Here is a 25419-nt window from a genome sequence, read left to right on the forward strand (position 1 = left end):
TGGTAAAGTTTCACATTAAATGTATTTCGCCTTATTTACTAGGCTCACGAAATCATTTAGTACAAGAAAAACAAAAGAATGTTTGAAGCTCAGAGGTGAGCCAGCCTAGGGCTGCAAGCCTCTTTAATAAAGAAAAAAAAAAAAAAAGAATGTTTGAAAATCTTCTTATCACGCCCAATTTCGCCCAAGATAGGCATAAAAACTTTAGTCATATTATGAGCCAGGCACATTTTATGCCTGCTGTAGTGCTGTGTGTTTACCTAATGTACTTATGCCAAAAACGGAACAAAGCAAACATACAGTGAAATGCACATAGTGTATGTATGTATCTTCCTATTTTATTTATATTTCAAAGTAAATATATTCAAATGATACATGTTTTATGATATCCCTCTGAAACGCCTCAAAATCCAATAAATGTCCTTCCACAACATTTCAAACATGATCCAGGCTAAATAAAATGAGCGAGACACATACCATACAAATACAAGCCACTCCATTAATGCCAACCAATTCTGCTCCCCATCAATCATCCTTCCCATGGTTGGTGGTGAAACGCACCAGAGAGGAAAATCGTTTGTTTTCCTATTATCTAGCATCCCCCACCAACCTCCAGACGGCAGTCAACGGAAGCCAACTTGCGGTGGTCGTTCCGGAAGAACTGTGAACAGGCAGCAGGGTCGCTGAGGAGATAAATACTTGAACAAATATTGATTGGCTTCGTTCATTTTTCTTCCCTCTTCTCCGATGTTATTTCTGTCGTCGATACAGACGGAACCATCATATCCCGCTCGATCGTCCGCGGTTGCCATGGGAAATGAGCGCCACATGACTAATAAAATGGGCATCTTTATGGAAAAAGATGTCACCGAACCGTCTTGGCGTTGGCACCCCATCGGTGAAATGAAGTGAAACGTTTCTGTCAAGTGCACACGCGAGCTAAATGTTATTCACCCGGAACGGAGGACATTATTGGATGTTTCCTCCTGTACGGTACTCACACGGGAATAGATACCAGGGTTAGTAGTACTGTGCCATGAAACAGTTAAACACCCCGGCCAACGGTGAGGAAGCGATTAACAATTTATAATCGGTACCGAAATAAACTGCAGTGGATAATGTCCTGCTCATGGGCGGGGATCTAAATACGTTATCGGAATTCAAAAATGTATTAATCGTCTTATCTAACATTCCACTCGACTACAACAATCACAAGGAATTCCTCGAATAAAAGAAGCTAATAGAACGACAAAATTCAATTATCGAAAACCCATTTTATCTTGAATCTATCGTGGAAATATAACTAAACTAGTCGACTGATCCCCAGCAATATACGCTACACAGTGCACATGTGGATATATACGACTTGGTGCCAAATGAGATACCAGCAACAGCAACGCATGAATGAGATTGTAATAAATGAATCATCATATCAGATATAATGATAATATGGCATAGATACTTCAATGACATGATACATCTTCTCACAAGCTTTAATTCATTCAATCAAATATAATTTTCGGTTGACATGCATCAGTGATTGGTTTCTCAACACAGATGATTCGAATCCTAGAGAAACAAACAACATCCACATCAAACTTTGTCTAGAAGCCAATTCGATTTATTCTCCGTCAAGATCAATCAGTGACAGATATTCTCGCAAACATCAATCATAGCGCAAATCCTCTATCTCTGTAGATAATTGCTTCCGGGGCGCACACCATTTGCCTTTCTCTTTCAACTCAATCTCATCCGAAGAAGCATTCGGTTATAGCACCTTGACGGCACCGCCCAAACCGCCTTTGACAGTCGCTACAGTTTGCTATTGCCGTCTGCCGAAGAGAAAGGAAATTAGGATTTTATTACTGGAAAATAACGTTACGAAACTTACCGCGCCGTCACAGGAAACGTAGCCCTTGGAGTGTAGAGTGCCATATCCGCAGTACCTTGCCCCGTATGCCTTGCAGGAAGAGCATGTTTTGGCCTTCAGAGGTTGTTCGGTTTGATAACGAAACACCCAAGGTGAGGTAGTAAGGTTTTCACAGTAGCGGGAGCGCCGAATTGTTGAAGGTTATGCAATAGAATGAAGAAAAGATAATTCATAAAAAACAAAATCAGAAGGGTTATATACAAGATACGACCACCCGACGAAAACTACGTAAAACAAATTATAAGATAATTCATTTGATTGCCTATTAGAGTGGGGCGTCATGGTCATTTTTTCAAATCAATGGTTTTTCGAAGCCATCCTGCGTCCGGAACAACTGTGCAGAATTTGGGACCGATTGGTTGCTTCCTCGCTTTCCGCATCGCGTTTGAAGTTTGTATGGAAATTGGTATGGGAGAACGTATATTTTTGCATTTCTACTACTAGAGGTTTCAGTTCATCGTCAACCAAGTGCCACATTGCGTTAAAGTATAACCCAAAGGATGCCGAAAAACCATTGATTTCTTGCATATGGTTTAAACAATCAATTTTCGAAACGTAATAACATTTTTTGTAGACCTTCCAGCTACGTACCTTCTTCGGCAAAGTCTTTCGGCATCTTCCAGGCTATATGCTAACGTATTGAGTCACGTGATTAATGATAAATTGAAGCCGCTAATAGCAAAAATGTTTAAAAGTACATACTAATCTCCATGTAAATGTAAATTTAAAATGCGATGCAGCATGCGAGGTCGCAACCAATTGAGCCCATCAAGCCCATTGATCTCACTTGATCGGACGAAGTTCGCGTTTTTCCGTACAAGTGCGCCCCACTCTATTGCCTATGTCACTAGTTGGAGCATGAGCTTAGAGTGATTCAAATGTTGACCTTTTCACTCCCCTATGCTTGAACGATAACATTTGCTATTTTAATGAACCTCCTAAATTTTTAACTGAATTGGTTGTAATTTGATTGAGCACCAAGCTCCAACGGCTTGACGATCCCTCCCCAGGCCATCTGCGAGTTGTGGCGCCTGTCTAGGATGTGGTGGGGTTTGACAGTGGGCCCTGTTAAACCTCTATAAAAAGCTGCATGTATCCGCAAGTAGGCTCCACCAAAGCGACCGTGTGCCGCTCAAAGCGCACAAGCCCAAGTCCTGGTGTTAGGTGGGACGCAAAACAGCCCTGACACGACGGCCCTCCGACGAGACAGGAGGTTTGCGCAGGCCCAATAAGCCGCCTTTAAAAACAACTATTACGAACGACATAGAAGATAATACGAATCGATACAATCGGCAACGACCTAGGCGACGAATAAAGGATCACGATTGGAAGCTTGGAACATGGAACTGCAAGTCGCTAGGCTTTGCAGATTGCGACAGGATAATCTACGATGAATTACATCCCCGCAACTTCGATGTCGTAGCGCTGCAGGAAATCTGCTGGACAGGACAGAAAGTGTGGAAAAGCGGGCATCGAGCGGCTACCTTCTACCAAAGCTGTGGCACCACCAACGAGCTGGGAACCGGCTTCATAGTGCTGGGAGAAATGCGCCAACGCGTGATTGGGTGGCAGCCAATCAACGCAAGGATGTGCAAGCTGAGGATAAAAGGCTGTTTCTTCAACTATAGCATCATCAACGTGCACTGCCCACACGAAGGGAGATCCGACGACGAGAAAGAAGCGTTCTATGCGCAGCTGGAGCAGACATACGATGGATGCGGGACGTCAAAATCGTTATCGGTGACATGAACGCTCAGGTAGGAAGGGAGGAAATGTATAGACCGGTCATTGGACCGGATAGTCTGCATACCGTATCGAACAACAACGGCCAACGATGCATAAACTTTGCAGCCTCCCGCGAAATGGTAGTCCGAAGCACTTTCTTCCCCCGCAAGAATATCCACAAGGCCACATGGAAATCACCTAATCAAGTAACGGAAAACCAAATCGACCACGCTCTAATCGACGGTAAATTCTTCTCCGACATCACGAACGTACGCACTTACAGCAGTGCGAATATTGAATCCGACCACTATCTCGTTGCAGTATGTCTGCGCTCAAAACTCTCGACGGTGATCAACACGCGTCGGAGTCGTCCGCCGCGGCTAAACATTGGGCGGCTGCAAGACGGTAGACTAGCCCAAGACTACGCGCAGCAGCTGGAAGCGGCACTCCCAACGGAAGAGCAGCTAGGCGCAGCATCTCTTGAAGATGGCTGGAGAGATATTCGATCCGCCATTGGAAGCACCGCAACCGCTGCACTAGGCACGGTGGCTCCGGATCAGAGAAACGACTGGTATTACGGCGAATGTGAGCAGTTAGTTGAGGAGAAGAATGCTGCATGGGCGAGATTGCTGCAACACCGCACGAGGGCGAACGAGGCACGATACAAACGGGCGCGGAACAGACAAAACTCGATTTTCCGGAGTAAAAAGCGCCAGCAGGAAGATCGAGACCGTGAAGAGACGGAGGAACTATACCGCGCTAATAACGCACGAAAGTTCTATGAAAGTTGAAACGTTCACGTAAGGGTCACGTGCCACAGCCCGATATGTGCAAGGACATAAACAGGAACCTTCTTACAAACGAGCGTGAGGTGATCCAAAGGTGGCGGCAGCACTACGAAGAGCACCTGAATGGCGATATGGCAGACAACGGTGACGGTATGGTAATGAACCTAGGAGCACGCGCGCAGGACATGCGACTTCCGGCTCCGAATCTCCAGGAAATCCAGGAGGAGATCGGCCGGCTGAAAAACAACAAAGCCCCTGGAGTTGACCAACTACAAGGAGAGCTGTTTAAACACGGTGGTGAAGCACTGGCTAGAGCGCTGCACTGGGTGATTACCAAGGTTTGGGAGGATGAGGTTCTGCCGCAGGAGTGGATGGAAGGTGTCGTGTGTCCCATCTACAAAAAGGTCGATAAGCTGGATTGTAGCAACTACCGCGCAATCACATTGCTGAACGCCGCCTACAAGGTACTCTCCCAAATTTTATGCCGCCGACTAACACCAATTGCAAGAGAGTTCGTGGGGCAGTACCAGGCGGGATTTATGGGTGAACGCTCTACCACAGACCAGGTGTTCGCCATACGTCAGATATTGGAGAAATGCCGCGAATACAACGTGCCCACACATCATCTATTTATCGACTTCAAAGGTGCATATGATACAATCGATCGGGACCAGCTATGGCAGCTAATGCACGAAAACGGATTTCCGGATAAACTGATACGGTTGATCAAGGCGACGATGGATCGGGTGATGTGCGTAGTTCGAGTTTCAGGGGCATTCTCGAGTCCCTTCGAAACCCGTAGAGGGTTACGGCAAGGTGATGGTCTTTCGTGTCTGCTATTCAACATCGCTTTGGAGGGAGTAATACGAAGGGCAGGGATTGACACGAGTGGTACGATTTTCACGAAGTCCGCCCAGTTATTTGGTTTCGCCGACGACATTGATATCATGGCACGTAACTTTGAGAGGATGGAGGAAGCCTACATCAGACTGAAAAGCGAAGCTAATCGGATTGGACTTGCCATCAACACGTCGAAGGTGGTGACGAAATCGAGGTGGTTGAAGAATTCGTGTACTTGGGCTCACTGGTGACCGCCGATAACGATACCAGCAGAGAAATTCAGAGGCGCATAGTGGCTGGAAATCGTACGTACTTTGGACGCAAAACGCTCCGATCGAATAGAGTTCGCCGCCGTACCAAACTAACTATCTACAAAATGCTTATAAGACCGGTAGTTCTCTACGGACACGAGACCTGGACGATGCTTGTGGAGGACCAACGCGCACTGGGAGTTTTTGAAAGGAAAGTGTTGCGTACCATCTATGGTGGGGTGCAGATGGCGGACGGTACGTGGAGGAGGCGAATGAACCACGAGTTGCATCAGCTGTTGGGAGAACCATCCATCGTTCACACCGCGAAAATCGGAAGACTGCGGTGGGCCGGGCACGTAGCCAGAATGTCGGACAGTAATCCGGTGGAAGTGGTTCTCGACAATGATCCGACGGGAACAAGAAGGCGAGGTGCACAGCGGGCAAGGTGGATCAATCAGGTGGAGGACGGTTTGCGGACCCTCCGCAGACTGCGTGGTTGGCGAAGTGCAGCCATGGACCGAGCTGAATGGAGAAGACTTTTATGTGCAGCACAGGCCACTCCGGCCTTAGTCTGATAATAAATAAAAATATAATCAACCCGAAGACTTCATAGAATATTTCCTAATATGTAAGACAGTTATTGTTCCGAAGCGATCGGATCGTTGCTCATTAATGATATTTATGTAATTCTTTCACGTGTTAAATTGATTTTCCCACGATTTAGTATTTCGCGAGTATGTTCTGCACCAATCGTGCAAAATTACCGTCGTCACTCTACATCTCGATGTTCTATATCTCGATATACCTCCCTAGATAGAAAAGGGACCTCCGTCCCTACGAACTACATACATTTTTACATTCTGCATCTCGATAACCTCCCTATCTCGGTTGCTTTATCTCGATGTGTTCTGATCATGTTTTGTTCAGGATTCACTCTGTCTATGTCGATTTATTCAAGTTTCTAGGCTACTAGACAACCTTTGGGCAATAACAAACACATCAAACACAAGAAATGACATTTGGTTTTTTACCGTTTTTCATAGCAACGAGCTTTTTTCCATCTACTACCCATTTCAATTTTCCTTCCATTCTTCGATATGGAATTTCTAACAAAATTGACGTAACTCAAAATATGAAAATAACTGGATGCGACAATCTAAAATTTTCACTCAAAAACCAAATTCATTCCCCAGTGGTGATGATGCCTTTCTTCGACTATTATTCGACTAAGAGTGGTTAATGCATCTCAAAGGTAATTGCCTAATAAATGGCTATTAAACTCTTTGAAGTGTTAAAACTTATGAAGTGTTGGGTGCTGCCCAAATGGTAAGATAACCTTGTTTAAATTTGATAAACAATTTTAATAAAACTTGTAAACTGGTGGCGAGTTTCCGAGTCTATTGATAAATAAATCTTAAAAACTTATTAAAAAATAAAGGCGCTATTAACGTTAAAAATCTTACATGAATTCATGACGGTCCTCAATTTTGAAATATTGTGAAATATTGCACAAATTATATCCCAGCCTTCCCCTAAGATGCAATTTACGTCAAAATCGGCTTTATAATGTTAGTCTAGGATTGCCTGTAAACATAAACCTGTTTAAGCATTTAGAGGGATTACAATGAAAATTTGACGTATAACTATGTCCATCAGTATAGGCTTTGAATAATTATTAGCAAGGGCGTTGCTTACACGAACATGTCCAGCACCTAAAGCACATTTTCATAAACATTAAGGTTCCCCCAAACACACGCGACGCTACAGTTGCGACGCGATTCTATCGCTTGGCGACAGCGATTCTGTCGCCGTTGGTATGGAAGCGTAAATCAAACATTGCCTGAACCAACCGCACCAGATGGCGGCCGTAACGGAACTCTGAAATTTTAATGAGTTTGTGAAGAATTCGAATTTTCAATGTTTTTACTTTAATAATCAATAATAATCAAAAAATTGCTGGAGAGTTTCCGTTTCGATTGATAATACAATCTCAAAAATCCATCGAAAGATAAAGGAGCTATTAGCGTTTGAAATCTCTCCTAATTTTGTGACGGTTTCGAATTTGGAAATTTTCATTTGCCACCCTGTATTTGAGTCTTCCCCTTAGACATAGTTTACGTCAAAACAAACATTCCCAAAAAATTTCCACTAAAAGAGCTTAAATATTTTTTGTATAATTGAGAAACCATTTTGTTTTCACTTCACTGTTGGGATTGATTTCCTTTTTGAAATTATACTAAAGTATGTTTTAATCGTAATTAGCATTAGCATTAGCATTGAGCAATTCGCACAAATTCGTAGGTGGTACAAGCCAAGACTATTGTATGGGTGAAAACGCTAATTGCAGTAACTTATACTGAATGATAACAAAATTTCAATAATTTAGTTAAGGTTACTGCAACTAGCGGTATAACTTCGTTATTAGTAGAATTACAATGACTATTGGAAGAGTCGTAGAAAAACTTTCGCACTAGAAGTCCATCATATAACACCGATTGAAATTCAGCCTCTGGAATGAGTTTATTAACAAATAAATAAAAGATCGTACCCAGATTATATATTAAATGATCGAGAACATACTTGCTCGAAACATATTATTTACAGCGTGAAAATATTAAGAACTACTCAATATTTTATAAACTATACTCAATAAGGTTTTGATTATTTAGTATAATCTACTACAACATCTCTGACGTTGACAATAAATAATCAAATGTGAATGGTTCACTGTGAATGAAATACTTGAGTACTCTAAACTTACATAAACAAACACCAACGCTTCGCTGTATGCGGCAGACATCACCACTAGAGCCAACAAAATACACACCGTTTGTTGTTTCATTGTTCTAATTGAAACACTTTGTATTACGATTTCTAGAAACGGAAAGTTCACCGTACGCTGCAGACAAGGTAGCCACAGTTCAACTGCATCGTAGCGCCCACCACAGCGAGCTTATATTCACTTGCTCTCCTCATCTTTCTGTTTATCGATGGAAGTGGTCTTATCAAACGGATATTCGCAGAAGTAGTGTGACAAACCCTGACAGAACAAATATTGCAATAATGTCGGCCACATTTGCTCAGCAGGTCGCAATCACTTTGAAGTTTCATTGGTTTTACAAACAAATTTTAATCATTTACTTAGGTATATTTATTCATCCTCGTTCTTGTCCCTTAGCCCGCGGTATTATACACTAGCCTGCAGAATTGCTGTACCTAATTATTATTTCTATTATTGTTTCTTATTAAAATCAACGGTGTTGCACTTATATATTTGGTGTCTGCTCCAACTCCTCTGAACTACAATTAATTGGAAGTTACCTATTGGTGATTAAGAAATGCTAAACAATTAGTGTACTAATCGTATGAATCCAATAAAAAATCAAAATCTCAAAGTTGAAGAAAGTCTATGCTAACATTGATAGAATTTCAATCATTGTTCTGATCACAATCACAAATCTCAACTATTATATTCATAATGTTTGCTCTACATTTTTGTAGTCATGTCCATGCATACAATCAAAAGCTCTGCTTTATTTCGTTAATCAGTGTTATAAATTGCACTCATTAAGGTAAAATGCTTTTTAATCGCACGGGATTCACACGTTGGCGTTCATAAAAATAGGTATGCTGCGGCGTCGAGGATTCACAATCATGTAAACTTGTAAAGGAAAAGAAAACAGTTCAGCGCGGCAGTGGGAATCACCAGATAAAGTAGGGTTATGGCAGATATCTTTGTCAGAGTATAGTTTTCGGACGTTGGATCGAGGCAAAATTTTAGACTCCACAGTAGACAGCTTAGTATTCATGCTCTGATTCGGAGAAGTAATATTCAGTGGCTTTCACATTTATGAATTGCCCGGATGAATACACCTGCCTTATCCCTATGTACACTTAAAAGGTACACAGTGCCATTTGGAAACGGGGATGCCCCAAGACATCGCCAGTCTTGTTTAACGTTTCTTAGGCGTATTATTGTTGTCTCAATTGCTTTCTTAAGAAATTGGTAGGAGCCCCAAGAGCCTTGAACGGTATGGCGCTGAGAATAGCATGACGGCACAGAGCACAAAACGGAATCAGGCTTAAAATAAAACATTCCTGCGGGGAGAGAAAGATTAATTTATTGTCATCCCACTGAGAGTTTTAACTTATTACGTTTTAAATGTGTCTTTCTCGTTTCTACTCCATGTTGTAATAAATGAAATTATTGATGGGCTTCTGCTGAATCCTTATTATATACAATATGCGAATTTATTCATTATTTAAAATCTGGATTAATTCCCCTAGCGATATGCAGCATTTCCCACTTCTTCTTTTCTACCGATTTGCTTGCAACAGGCTGCATTCGAGGGGAAATGCTGTCCCATTGTTCCATGCATAATTAAACGGAAATGGATATCAAAAATTGAGTTATTTTTATTTTAAGTACGAACTCACAAAGCAAATGTTGTTAATGCTTTCAAAGTGTGAAAGCATCTATAAGAACAGATGCTAGACGTGTTCGGAAGAATACGATTGCTGCTTGTAGAAGCATATTTTTATTTTTATCCAGTCTTCGGCTTAGCTTTCCGCGAAACTCTTTGCAAAATTATTCATTGTTGTCATTGGATTATCAAACGTATTTATGGCATACCTAATTTTTCATGCATCCGAACCCTTCTTCCTTTTGTTGTCAACAATTAGGAGCAAATCCTAATCTGCCTGAGAGATGTATGGGAAGCCTACGTTACGTAATGTCTCTGAATTCATTGTGGAAAAATGAAGCGTTCAATGCAGAAATTGAATATTCTTCATTCGTGCGTGAACATTAAAGAACCAACAACTACAATTATAATCAATACAGAATACGCTTTTGAAGAATACAGAACGAAAACATCGTCATGAAAATATTGGAGATAGCAAGAAAAAACAGTAATCCTTTCGCTGATATTTTTTTTAGAAAGTAGGTATGCCTACGACCGTGAAGATGATTACGACCGTGATTACTCTGCATTTTATTCAGACTTCTCAAAGGATATTGCAATGAATCTGTTGTGGGTCCGGGATGTTTTACAAGTTTTGAGAAGCTTGGATGCCTTAGAATGTCATGGTCCTTACTGATGGAATCCCATTTCTATTTATGATGGAGCATCATACTAGAGATGGGCAAAACGGATCACTTTGATGAACGGATCAGATCTGGGTCATTCATTCTGATGATCCGGATCTTTCAACCGGATCGGATCCTCAGAACAAAATGCAAGGAGAATGCAAAATAATGAAGCCTTAGTCATTCAGGCTCTCACTTTTAAACCGTATTGACAATGACTTCACCCTTTCTTGTTTACAAGCGTATGGAGTACAAACAATGAACTTTTCATTTTGTCATTTACTTACAAATGGTGAAATAATTTGCTGATCTGGTGAACCGGATCTTTTAAAAAATGATCCACGAATCATTCACTCACTTCAGAGATCTGGATCTATTTAACGGTTCCGGATCTTAACGCCCATCTCTACATCATACTACTTCATTATTTTAAGGTTTTAATACAGGGGTTAGACGAAAAGGTTGAGATAAGCAAACTTTTGTCGAAATTCAAATCAACATAACTTTGTGTAGCATAATCCGATTATAATAAAACTGAGACCATCGGACGCGGACTTACTTACTCGATACTTGATGGGCTACAGCTCTTCAATTAACCTACGCCGAATGGAGTATCCTTTTCCACTGGACTCGATTGTGGGTCAATCGTTCCCAGTCGCCCTGAACATTGAGCGCCCTCAGGTCCTCTTCAACTGCAAAAACCATCGTGTACGCGGCCTTCCACGAAGCATGTGGCCTCTTCCGGGTTCTACTAAATATTGTCTTCGCTTGACGTTTTTCCGGCATACGAACAACGTGACCAGCCAACCGTAGTCTGCCGTGTTGAATAAGCTTCATAATATCCAGCCTTTTATACACCTGGTATAACTCGTGATTCATGCGCCGCCGCCAGATACCGTTCTCCTGTTTACCGCCGAGTATTGTCCGCGTCACCTTACGCTCAAACACTCCGAAAGCTCTCCGATCAGCCTCCTTTAACGTCCATGTTTCATGGCCGTATAAAGCCACCGGAAGAATCAGAGTAGTATACAGCACGAATTTTGCAGACTACGCCTTTTCACCTCGTGGGTAACATCATTATCGCACGTCACTAATGTTCCAAGATACACAAATTCTTCTACCACTTCAAATTTTTCACCATCCAGCACCATTTCACTACCACCACCACTAATGAACCCACGTTAATTGCCAGCGACCATGTACTTCGTTTTGCAGTTATTGATCGTGAGTCCGATCCTCGCTGTCTCCCTCTTAAAGGGCACAAAAGCTCTTCTAATGGTACCGCTTCTTTGCACACCAGCTCTCCTAATCGCACCCTCGAGCGCTATATTGAACAGTAGATCCGAGAGTGCATCACCCTGCTTTAATCCATCCTAAGGTAACAAATGATATCGATATTTCACCCTCAACCCTTACACTTGATTTCGATCCGTTCAACGTTATACGGATCAGCCGTATCAGTTTCGCCGAAAAAACATGTTATAGCATAATTTGCTTTAATTCCTTCCGTTTCACTGAATCGTACGCCGCCTTGAAATCAATAAACAGATGATGTGTCTGCAAGTTGTACTCCCGGAATTTATCAAGGATTTGTCTCAGGGTAAACATTTGATCCGTCGTTGATCGGCCCTCACAAAAACCTGTTTGGTATTCGCCGACGAAGGACTCTTCAAGCGGTCTCAATCTGTTCAACATAATACGGGACATAATTGTGTACGCCGAATTAAGGAGGGTTATTCCTCGGTATTTGGCGCACTCCAGTCTGTGTCCTTTCTTAAAGAGAGGGCAAATTAGGCCGTCCAATCTGCTAGCAGGCAGTTCCTCGTCTTCCCATATTTTCGACATGATATGGTGCAGAGCTGGTGCTGCTCACTGTCATGTTTGAGAAGTTCAGTCAGGAGCTGGTCCTTCCCCGCAGCCAGTGATGTCCTACACTCAGTGCAAAAAATTCTGCTCTTTGATTTTATTCCATCTAAACGATTTTATAGTCTTAACTAACTAAGTGCAACTAATAGAGGGATATTTGAAAAAATGTCATGTCAAACTGTCAAAAAAATGCACGCCAGAGCCATATCGCTAATATTTATTCTGTTCACCGATGCACCGTCACTTCCACTATTCAACAAAGTCTCGAAGTGTTGCTTCCACCTGGCAGCAACTTCGGTTTTATCTGTCAGCAAATTCCCTTGTAGGTCTTTGCACATGACGGGAGATGGCGATGCCTTTCTCCGCACGCCATTGACAGTCTCATAAAATCTCCGCATATCATTCTGCTCCATTTTTTCCTGTGCCTCGCTAATCACTTGTTCTTCGTACTCGTTTTTCTTCCTGCGGTAGGTTCGTTTTTCGGCTGCTCTTGCTTCCTTGTACCGATCTCTATTCTTCTATTCCAGTTGATAACCGTGATCGATTTTTACTGACAACCAGTACATGGTCTAACTGGTAGCAAGTTTCACCATTTGGGTGTCTCCAGGTGTGCTTTTGGATGTTCTTTCGTGTAAAGTAGGTGCTACTGATGGCCATCCCTCTTTTTTTTTTTTTTTTAACAAAGGTAATGGAAATCTGCAAACAGACACCTGGGGAGGCGAACCCAGGTAGTGTGGGGATAGGATCACCAATCCCGACCCACTAAAACCAACTCCTTCCTCTCCAGTCATTCCCCCGGCCCGCAATTAAGCAATACTTCGGGGGATGACTATTGGGCATTGCGCCCCCTCCATGACGTACACAAGTGCACGTATGCGCCTCAACTCTTCGACACTCCCCATGCAACACATTTGCACAAGACACACTGGCACCACATGTGCCCCAGCACCTGCCTATGCCGCTTGAATGACTGCAAGGGACCAACTAACAGGTACCCTGCAGGGGTACCTCATGCCGCCATCTCACAAAATAGACAGTCCTCACTCAGTGTGGTGTTCACCCCGTCCTGCAACAGGGTGGCACCACTTGTCTACCAAGCCGGAGGCGACCCTAGGTTGGTGGCTCCTATGCCGCTCCTACCTCAGCTACGAGGCAGACCCTTTCATGTCTCCTATTTCTGAGGTGCCGCAGAGGCATCAACCCCCCGACACTCCTGCCAGTCATAGCCAGCCGGATCACACTACTGCCTAAGCAGCCACTCTGACCATACGTACCATGCGAGTCTGACTTGTGTGCTTGCTCATACATTCAGTCTCAATCGCTTGCACCACTTGTGCACCACTCTCCTTGACATTCAGTCACTCACTCAGTGGAGGTTGTAATACCCCCATCTCCCATTTTTATCCACTCTATGCACCTCCTGTGCATCGTTTGGGCGTGGAACACCCGGCACGTCAGGCGTGCCTAACACTCACCTACCCAGGCTTTGATACTGCCAATAGGTCACCGTTAGGTACTTTGCTGGCAGCACCCACCTATTGACATTTCGAAGCCCAGATAGTCCTCAGCCAGTGTGGTGGTCACCCCATCCTGCAACGGGTTGGCACCACTTACCTTACATGTCTCCGATTTCTGAGGTGCCGCAGAAGCATCAACCCCCCGAAACTCCTGCCAGACGCAGCGAGACTTTCGTGTCCCCTACTTCTGAGGTGCCGCAGAGGTATCTGCCCCCCGACACTCCTGCCAGGCCTCACCAGACTTCAGTCATTCTAACACTACCGACCGTGCGTACCATGCGAGACTTACTTGTGTGCTCACCCATACACTCGGTCCCTCACTCGAGTAATACCCCCAAATCCCATTCGCTTGCACCACATGTGCACCACTTGGGGTGTGTGGGTACCACCCACTGCCACCCGCTTACCGCCGAAGCAGCCCTCACTCTGTGGAACCTCCACAGGCTCCGTTAACGACCTGGCTAATTGTTTCACCCCCCAGGTCATTCATCCCTTCGGCACGGATCGCCTGACACCTTGGGATTCGGGGTTAGGGGCTTGTATACTTTAAGCGGCACACGTTCGCTTGATAGTGTCTGCTTGCGGATACTTGTGGTTTTTGGGAGGGAATTAACAGAGCCCCTGTTAACCCCACCACCTCCTGGGCAGAACCCCCTGACTCGCAGACAGCTGGGGAGGGGTCGTCAAGCCCTTGGACATGGTCCCTGCTGCCCCCATGGCCATCCCTCTGGCAGCAGCGAAATTTACTAGCCGTAGAACGTTGTTATTGGTAGCGGAGTGAAGCCTCTCCCTACCGATTATGGGACGGAATAAGTCCTCTCTACCGACCTGAGCGTTAGCGTCTCCGATAATAATTTTCATGTCATGCTTTGGGCACTCTCCATAGGCTTTATCAAGACATTCATAAAACGTGTCATTCACGTCGTCTGATGTATCGTTTGTCGGTGCGTAAACGTTGATTAGGCTGTAATTGAAGAATTTGTATCCTCAACACACAGATTCGTTCGCTAATGGGTTTCCACCGCACCACTCGCTTCATCTGCTTGCCCATCACTAAGAAACCATCTCCACATGCTCCGCTTTTACGCCGCCGCTGTGATAGAAGTTGTATTTGAATGCAGTATTGGTCGGGAGGTCCACTGCTCGGAATTCACGTTTTCCGGATCTGGGCCATCGGACTTCTTGAATAGGGGCCACGTTCACTTCAAACTTCTGCAGTTCACGAGTTTATTTAGGGTCCTGACATTCCAGGTACCAAGTTCCCAATCATAGTCGTTATTTCGTTGCTGGGTCGGTTGCCGAAAATTACGTTTTTTCTTCTTCTATCTCCATTTTTCGTGCTACTTGAGAGGCTTCTGTAAGCTACCTTACCGGGGTCGCGTTACCTACATCGCGCTGGCGCTGGTGGGGCTGCACCTTAAGTATAGCTGACGCGACACAGCATTTCGTTAATCAGCCGCTGGATACCAGGCAGACGTTGTTTGAGCCGTACCTCCTGGTGAACAGACGCTCCTGACGTACCTTCTCAGTCTATCTGATGTCAGAAGGACAACAGTGTCCAGGCTGCACTACCAGCTTAGTACACAACGTTTAGCGCGTGGTCTTTTGTCATCGGACGACCCGTGGAAGCGTGAGATAGGAACTTGTGGGGACTAGAGCTATGTTGGGCGCTCCTTCCTTGTTATCCCACCATTTCGCAGCCCACGGACGGACACGAACACTCTCCTAGTATTCTGTCCTAATCCAAAACCTCAAATTGGCCCACGGACACCCAGTTTATATCCGACAAAATGGCGCCTATTGTCAAAGCTTCTAGAATTTTGCGTAAACATAAGTTTCTCAACACATTTTTTTTCATAAGCTAAATTGACAGTTATAATAAAAAATGTGAATCGGGATGTCAACAAAATCATCAAGAAGATCAGAAAGAAACACACTGTCATTGAATTTTTGATATCCAGGAACAAAAACAGAATATAAACGGTTTTAGCTGTTGAAAATCCAACAAATTGAGATTGTTATAAATATCTCGAATTTCTGAGTTAGAAGTTTTTCGTTGATAATTAGATTTCATGTCTAGAAGGTCAGATAATATATTCAACGAAACAAAACAGATTTCTAAAAAGATTGATGGCTTAAAAACATCGACAATACAACGTGTCCTCTTTATAAACTGAACAATCCCTCTGCTCTCCTCTTTCATATAGTGGGTAAACTAAAATGTTCTATCGGGGGATCTAGAACAATTTTTATTTTTTTCACTATTGTTGGTGCAAATTCCATAGAAATCTCAAATGATAACCGATTTAACCCCTCAAAAATGTATGGAAAAATGACCCCCGATAGAACATTTTAAAAATGCACCTACGTGGAAGAGGAAAACCTATACTTTCGTGTAGTGAGTGTTTTAGAGATACTGATTTTTTTGAAAATAAGCCTCTTCGGACAAACACACCGTGATAGTCCTGAATAGAACCGATTTACGCTTCTTTTACGTTCTTTTTACAACCCTAAAAGCGACCAAACCAGCTTATTTTTTTAGCTGACAACAATGGCTACTCGAAGATTTTTCACAATTTTCTGAAATAAATCACTTGCAGAGTCTTGTTGATGACGGCCACACGATGATTAACATCCCGCCAGGTACGTCACCCATAACAATGGCTGAACAAAAAATTGTACAGCAATCACGTCGATGATCACCACCGATGACGACGTTGAGACAAGTACTACAAAACGTCGTGATCGTCATAAGACAAAGAGCAGAGGGCCTTTTTCTATCTTAGGCGACCAAATGGAAATATCGTGGGCTCTTTGGTCATTTTTGCACGAAAAGCGGCCATGAAAGGACGTTGTACTTCGTTTTGAAATCAAAATATCTAAATTATTCAAGAATAATTAGTAGTCGGTGAAATAATCATATTCCTTTAATCCACCGAGTTGTAAGTTGTAATAAACTCAAGAATAAAGCAGATATTATACACTTTTATACCCATACAAATTGTTGAGATTTTTCTAGCATGACTTTCATCCTTCGCGTTCTCATAGAGAGTGAGAGGGGCAGATTTGTAAATATCACGTGACATCTCTAATTGAAATTGAGAAATTCCCGTACTGGCTGGGACCGATCTTCGATACCGATGGATGGTGGAACCGCTTCCCGCGAAATAATATGATGATTCTTGCATCACTCACCAAAGTGAATCCAGATAAAATATCCTATACAACTAACACAATACCTCATCCCAAGACAATCGTGGAAATGCAGAGGTGTTCTTGGTCTCTTGTAGCAACGAGAGTCGAACTAACAAACCTTCCTTTCCTATATGACCGTGAGGACGTGGCCGGCGCCGTTATTGACTACGTGAGCTTCTGAAACGTGTGCATTGAAAATGGATAGCAAATCCCATGCACCATTCACATGGTTCTCTGTGCAATTTTACAAGTTCCAGTTAATCACGCAGTAGCAACTATATAGTTGTAGCAACTATATATTCGTATACGAATTGTACGGTCATAATGCACATGCTCATACTCATATGATCTGATCTGATAAGACCATTTTCGGTCATATGGATCCGTTTAGCCAAATGACATTTCAACCAAATAGTTTTTTTTTATTTGGCAAACGAACATTTCGGCCAAACAGCCTTTCGGCAAAAATAACCAATTCGGCCAACCGCAATTTTCGGCCATATGACCCGTTCGGCCAAGTGACATTTCGGCCATATTGCCCTTTCAGCCAAACAACCAATCCGGCCGAAAGACATTTTCGGGCAAACGACGCTTTTGCAATCAGACAAGCAAGCAGTCGTTGCAGAGAAGAAGAGGAGGCCGCGTGCAGGGAAGACGTTTTTTTCGACGGTTGACAGACCTTCTTTCTATTAACAGGGTGAAAATTTTCAAACTAAAAAAAAAAGAAAATTAAGATGTTTTCAAGTTTTTTGGAATAGACGCTTAAACCGGAAAGAGTCTCTCCCGGAAATGTCACCACAATTTAAGAAAATGAGCAACTCAAAAACGTCTTAATTCATGTCCCATTCGTGTTGTCCAGCGAATCCATCGGGCAGCTTCGGTGGGTTGAAGGAAGCTTTAAAGGTAACCATTTGCGAAGGACCCGTTCGGTAAGTTATTTTATTATTCCTCACATGAAGACCCATATTTACATGAGCTGTTGTGATAATGTGTGGCAGCCAGTTTGATTAAGATAATTTAATAACATTTCGATCGTTCAATTTTATAGAAGATTCGAGGGTTCTAGCTACCGTATGCCTTTCGTTGAATTTTTTTGGCAGTATTTCGACCAAATTGGTGAAGAATTTGTGTGTATGGTGCTTTGTGTGGGAGGGATTTAGGATTTATGTTGACCTTAAATCTCCATACGATTGCCGGATCGTGTTAGATTCGGTTGTGCACGCAATCCTGGCTACCGTGTCTATGGGCGGAGCATGCGGATGACTCATTACCATTACTGTTGAGTTGATTTAGCGATGTAATTGGCATTGTTTATATGAGATAAATAGAGAATTTGGTGCAGTTAGCGTCAACTGATTTACTATCAGAATCAACGCACGATGAGTTAGTTTGTCTGTGGTTTTATTTGGAAAACGGAACTGGTGTTGTGAGCGTATGTGTTTGTGATTACTAATATACGAAATTTGAAATTTGTTAGTTTCTCATTTCATGTATCAATGAGATTCTTGCCCATACATAATAAGAAGGTTGAGTACATTTTCTTCAATATACTGTATATTTATATATTGTGAAAATGTTGTGGGGTGTTCAATTTGTAGGGTGGATATTTCTCAATTATGTATTAAAATAGGTGTCACATTTTTTTCAGCCAGATGTCAGATAGAGTGTAGAGGAATCCAGCAATTTCTCATATGCCCAGTTGTAATGATTTTTATGGGTTATTGTACAGGATTGTGAGATAAAACATACAAAACACGTCTGGTGGCTTCCGCTCGTGAATACATTCCACAGAAAAGCCCAATATAATTTTTTTTTAGAGAGAGTTTACATTTTTGTCTCTTGAATCCCCCCGCGTCGAAGAAATGAGTTTCTTTAAAAATAAATGTAGGTTTTGCAACTGCAAAACAACTTTGCAACTAATTGCTTATTTATAGGTTGAAGTTTATAGGTAGCAGATTATCGCGGACAGTTAAAAGATAAATTTACATTAGTTCTACCGGAGCGATTGATTGTCTGCCCTTTCGTTGGGTGAACAAGAACACAACAAAATACGTCGTAACTTTGTTCTCGCGTCAACATTAACATGCTAGTTACTTGGATTACATCACTTACCAAGGTGAATCCTGATCTAAGTAATGACACTTCCTCTCCCTACTTACAATACTCCTTCCCGTAACAACCGTAGAGATGCAGACGATTCGTCGGTCTCTAAAACAACGGTTGTTACACTAACATTCCTTCCCTTCCCTAGATGATCGTAAGGACGTGGCCGGCGCCGTTATTGACCCATTGAAAGTTGAGCTTTCAGAACTTGCACATTGAGGATGGAGTGCTAATCCCAAGTCCCATCTGTTGGTTCTCTGTGCAATTCCGCTAGTTCTGGTCAATCACGGAGTAGCAACTACGAATTGTACGGTCATCTCATGCTCATGCTCATGCTCATGCTCAGACAAGCAAGCAGTCGTTGCAGTAGGACAATAATGTTGAGCAAGTGAACATTGAAAGTTACATCAAATCTTTAAATTTTTGAATTTTGCTATTAGTTTCATTATGTAATACAATAATACTTCCACATTCGCTTAGTATGATAGTCTTACAAATATTAAATGATTAAATTGAATGATTTTTAACCTGCGTTTTAGCCAGGGAGGAAGGGCACATTATTCCGTTTCACCCTATTCTCAACATCCATGTCCTACATCATCCAAATCAGAAGCACCAACTCAGCCCAAACCTTGTAGGGCTGCAACAAATAGAACGTTTATTCAGTGGCATTGGGGGGCACCTCGATTGAAACTCCGACCCCCCATACTTCTAGGAATGCTGTATCACGTCATGACATTTATCCATTATGTTACCCTGTTATGAGTTCAACAACACAAACAGTACTAACACACGTTTGCCGTAATGAAAACAATGAATCCACTCGTAACGACGAAATGAAAAACTTAATGCAATTCAAACCACCCACTCCTTGACAAGTGGCGACTGCACATAGGAGAATAAGCAGCAGAATGCGCATTCGGGGCGGAAAAAGTGACATTTATTTCTATCAGAAAACATATATTTGACAATTCATTCCTTTGTTCAAATTTATTGACAGTGTTTTCAAGCAGGTGAAAGAAACTTGTCAATAGTAATTATATATTTTATTCACTTGTTAAAATTTAAGAACATCCCCTTTGAAGGGCCATTTCAAAACGCTTATGTATATTAAATAGTCAATAGCCTAAAATTAATTTGAAGGTTAACTATAACACGTACTTTGAAAAGGAAATTAAATAAAATGAGTCATTTTCATAAATAATGTGTTTACTTGGCCATATGTATATAAGGTAAAAGACCCAATAATGGAAGAACTAAGCACGATCCACCACTATTTGTTCACTTATACCATGTCTATACTTCATTTCGCTTATCTTAAGTACGCATTCGAAAGCTTATCAATTATATTTTAAACGAAGAGTTATCCAATCGCTGCAGAATTCATCATTCTTTACCTAAAGTGATACCTTCAATTATTGGTGCAGTGTTCCAATAGTTGCGTAATTTTTTTAATTCCTATTCCTATAGTTACGAATCCTATTGTTTTCCTATATTACTCGCAACTATAGGAACACTACCGCAACTATACAAAGCAGAGAGAAAGATAAGGTATTTTATTGATACTTTACCGATTTTGGTGCAATTCTCAACATATTTTCCTTAATTTCGTATAATGACAGGTCAACAAATTGATAGAATGCATGGGTTGCTGCGTTTGATATGTAGATTGGGTAAAAACAACACTACCGCAACTATAGGAACCCCAGTTTTAACAGTAAATAATCGAACTATTGGGAAAATACCTGGTTGCCTAATCTACACAAATAGTTACTGTATACAGGGATTATCGAATCATGTTGATGAGGGCCTTCTTATGCTGTGCGGTAAAATGCGCGACAACAAAGCAAGACCATACAGAAGGTGGTTGGGTTCGATTTCCGGTCCTTTCTAAGAAATTTTCGGGTTGATTTTTTTTTCAATTTCCCTAGGCATAAAAAACATTATGTTTGCCTCATATCAATGCAAAATTGGTAACTCGCCTCAGAAACGTTGAAGTTAATAACTGTGCTTAGTGCTTAATGAACAATAAGTTGCGAGGCGGCAATGTTTCAGTGATGAAGTAATAGTAATTGATGATTAAAAATTACATCGTCCCGTATTTTTTCCATCAAAATTCACCACAAAAGAACAAATTCACTACATTTTCAAATAATAAATATGAAATCACAAATTGGGTAATACTGGCAATAGAAGTGATGATGTGTTATAATATTTCTCCATAACAGATATCCGCTTGAGCTTAAGGTATTCGTAATGTCCCTAATACCCCTAACAGTTTTATTCGTTCCACCTCCTTGCTGTTTTACCCTTCTAACCATTTAACTCTTAATCTCCCGACAGTACGGTGGCACTTCATTCGCGTCTCATACAGAGAAAAAATCTTCTCCCGTTTCCGGTTGCATTTCAAAACAACAAGCTGAAGGAAAATACAAAAAAAATCATCCTACCTCCGGTCACCACATCCCCTCGCGCTGAAGTGGGCACTCGGCTCGGGCAAGAGCTTTACAGTTGTGTAGATCTTTGTTCTGTCATTTCAAGTTGTCGTCGTCGACCTCTCCGGCCGTCACCACTTGCCAGCGCAATTCTCGCTCCTTTTCCACACCTGTCTGTGATGTGTGACGTTGGCTCGCCTAAACGATGCTTTCACTTGGAGTTAAAGATTTAATCGAGCTAAAATAATCCCAACAGGATTTTCCTTCCGTTCTCAGTTTCAAAACTGTTTGTTCGCTGATACGATTGTCGTTGAGAGGGAATTCAGACTCATCCAGTATAATATATTTACACCAGTAGACGTTGAGGGGAAAAGGAACTGGGGCACACTTGGCACCAGGGATACAAATATGCGAAAATGTGTGATGTGTTTAATCAATTCCTTAACGCATTGGTATTTATTGCTTCTCATTTAAACATAATTTGGCATAAAAATGAGGTAAAATAAATCTGTTGGGAGATGAATGTTTCTTATATAACTGAAGGCTGAAAAAAGTGCGGAAATGTTTCGCCTCGCGAGTATTGAATGCCTTTTATTTCGCTGTTAGCACAACCAAATCGTTGAAATGATATTGACATTGAATTATTTTTTTAACTCAAATCGAGTAGGTAGTCGGTCCATTGGAATCTGTAAAATCATATACAGTAACCAATCGATTTTTGCAAAACACTTCATCGACTTTTCTAATTTCAGGATGCCAACGCCTGATGATTATCGTATCATTTGCATAGTTTCTCCTTTATATTTTCCATCCTGAGAAAAACTAAACAGTCATGAAAAACTGAAAAGAAGCACAAACAATTTTAAGGCAATGCAATCGTGTTGCCAAAATCGACTCGGCCCTGTTTCTGTACTATACAATTGAAATCGATATTATGCGCGAATACATAGCTGATATAAGCACAAACGTCTCGACATTCATCGCTTGATGGGCTATGGTAGTACGAAATTCAAGGAACCTTGATAATCGAATCCGGCTTTTTCAACGAATCACTTCTCCGTCTAAAATGGAATGTTGAAGCATTCTACGAGTTTTTCCTAATTGAATTTACGCTTGACGATTTTATTGGTCCCAGCTGATTGGATGCTTCCGGCAAAAGGCAGACTACGACCAGCAGATCGACGCTTGGTGATTGACTTTTCCAATTTAGTGGTTAATTACTTTGTCGCAGAAATTATGTTTGGACTTAGCTTCATCATTGTATGTCTGCTATAGTACGACGCCAAATATTTCGCAAAAAATTGAATCATCGCAGCAAATCAGATTTAGCTCAATGTATCACTGACAATAGCTCCTACTCGACGTGGCTCTCCAACTTGAGACAGAATGCTGACGTTTGAACTCAAAGAGGGATCAGAAAAAATACTATATATCGATAGTTTATTAGTGAATGTTGATTCATACCTCATGCGGGGCTCATAATTTCTATGTTTAGACATTTGTATTTTTTTTTGTTAGCTAATTTTATTTGCTAATTATCTTATACATGCATTCATCTCTTAGACTAGGTGTTCCGTGTTTTCTTAACACCATCATCCTTATTTGCTTTGTTACTTTTTAGATAGTATTAATACATTTCAGGCCTCTGGCAGTTAGAATTTTTTCTCTGGTTGAATTGAACCATGTAGGAATTACAATGTTTTCAACTTAAACTAAACTTAACCTATTTTATACTAAGGGAACAAGGAGTTAATCGTTTGCAATAGAAGATTGCAACGATTTTTGTCAAAAATTGGAAATTATTTTGTTGGACATTTGTTGCAATGTCTCAATATTATAAATTCTATGAAGTTCATTGGTACTACACCATGGAGGCAACTTCAGAATCATTTTCAGAATTTTGAATCCTCTGAAGTGCCTTCTTTCTGGTATTGCAGCAACTAGTCCATATAGGCACAGCATACAACATGGCTGGTCTAAAAATTTGTTTGTAAATCAAAAGTTTGTTCTTAACACAAAGTTTTGATTTTCTGTTTATAAGTGGATATAGACACTTAATATATTTGTTACATTTGGCTTGAAGGCCTTCAATGTGATTTTTAAAAGGTAATTTTTGATCTAGCAGAAGTCCTAAATATTTAGCTTCGCTAGACCAATTAATTGGAACCCCATTCATAGTGACAATATGTCTGTTAGAAGGTTTCAAATAAGAAGCTCTCGGCTTATGTGGGAAAATTATAAGCTGAGTTTTGGAAGCATTCGGGGAAATTTTCCATTTTTGCAAGTAAGTGGAGAAAATATCCAAACTTTTTTGCAATCTACTACAATGACACGAAGGCTTCGCCCTTTGGCTGAGAGACCTGTGTCATCTGCAAATAAAGATTTTGACACCCTGGTGGTAAATCAGGTAAGTCAGAAGTAAAATGTTATATAAAATGGGCCCCAGTATGCTGCTTTGGGGAACACCAGCTCTTACAGGTAGTCTATCAGATTTAGAATTCTGATAGTTTACCTGCAGTGAGCGATCTGATAAATAATTTTGGATCAGTTTAATAATGTTCAGAGGAAAATAAAAATTCATCAATTTTACAATCAAACCTTCATGCCGAACACTGTCAAATGCTTTCTCTATATCAAGAAGAGCAACTCCAGTCGAATATCCTCCAGATTTGTTGAGCCGAATTAAGTTCGTAACTCTTAATAACTGATGAGTGGTTGAATGCTCATGGTGAGAACCAAATTGCTCATCAGCAAAAATAGAATTGTCATTAATATGAACCATCATTCTATTTAAAATAATCTTTTCAAGCAGTTTGCTTATTGAAGGAAGCAAACTTATTGGGCGATAACTAGAAGCCCCAGCTGGATTTTGTCCGGCTTTAAAATTGGAACAACTTTGGCGTTTTTCCATTTATCTGGGAAGTTGGCATCAATTGAAATCATTTGTTAAATAAATTAACCAAAAGGACAAAGAGCTCTCAGGAAGTTTTTTGATAATTATGTAGAAAATACCATCAGCAACCGAGGCTTTCATATTTTGAAATTCTCTAGTAATAGATCTCACTTCATCCAAATTAGTTCCCAACGAAGAGTCAAAAACATTCTCTTGATTGAGAATGTCTTCGAAGCTCCGTGTGACCTGATCCTCAATTGGACTAGTGAGACCTAGACCAAAATTATGGGCACTCCTCGAACTGCTGAGCAAGTTTTGAGCCTTTTCACCAGTCGTTAATAAAATTTTTATTTTCCGCTTTAAGCGCTGGAATTGGCTTTTGAGGATTTTAAGAATTTTCGTTTAATTTACAAAAGGGTTTCGAACTAGGATCCAATTTCGAGACATTATTTTCAAAGTTGGTATTTCTCAGAATAGCGAAACGTTTTTAAATTTCATTTTGCAAATCTCGCCATATAACTTTCAATGCGGGATCGCGAGCTCTATGGTATTCGCCTCACATGTTTAAGACGGATCAGTAGCTGGCATTATCAATATCACTTTTGGTATCGAGAGGAATATCAACATCAAAATTCCTATCGATATACGTTTTATATAAATCCCAATCAGCTCTATGATAATTAAAAGTAGAGCTAATTGGATTATAAATGGCTTCTTGTGAGATTTCAAATGTCACAGGAAGGTGATCAGAGTCAAAGTCAGCATGAGTTACCAATTGGCCACACAG

At 41.3% G+C, this 25419-nt stretch overlaps 2 protein-coding genes across 2 annotated transcripts in view; one reads left to right on the forward strand and one right to left on the reverse strand.

Moving 5' to 3' along the window:
* Window positions 1–25419, forward strand: part of LOC134216695 (probable G-protein coupled receptor CG31760) — a 219415-nt gene that overhangs the window by 48756 nt on the left and 145240 nt on the right. The gene's annotated exons all lie outside the window — the stretch shown is intronic.
* LOC134212546 (uncharacterized) lies at window positions 1600–8475 on the reverse strand. Its single transcript, XM_062690525.1, has 3 exons — window positions 8296–8475; window positions 1892–1984; window positions 1600–1832 (listed from the first exon to the last, which is right to left on the reverse strand). The coding sequence occupies exons 1-3, from the start codon at window positions 8374–8376 to the stop codon at window positions 1749–1751; spliced, it is 258 nt and encodes an 85-aa protein (XP_062546509.1). The 5' UTR covers window positions 8377–8475; the 3' UTR covers window positions 1600–1748.

The sequence above is a fragment of the Armigeres subalbatus genome, chromosome 2 (genome assembly GCF_024139115.2).
Source record: "Armigeres subalbatus isolate Guangzhou_Male chromosome 2, GZ_Asu_2, whole genome shotgun sequence".
NCBI classification, from domain to species: domain Eukaryota; kingdom Metazoa; phylum Arthropoda; class Insecta; order Diptera; family Culicidae; genus Armigeres; species Armigeres subalbatus.

Coding starts and splice junctions, on each gene's coding strand:
- LOC134212546 (XM_062690525.1), bottom strand. CDS start 8,376: ATGAAACAACAAACGGTGTGTATTTTGTTGGCTCTAGTGGTGATGTCT. Junction 1,985..8,295: donor AAGCGTTGGTGTTTGTTTAT/GTAAGTTTAGAG, acceptor CAACCTCTGAAG/GCCAAAACATGCTCTTCCTG. Junction 1,833..1,891: donor ACGTTTCCTGTGACGGCGCG/GTAAGTTTCGTA, acceptor TCTCTTCGGCAG/ACGGCAATAGCAAACTGTAG.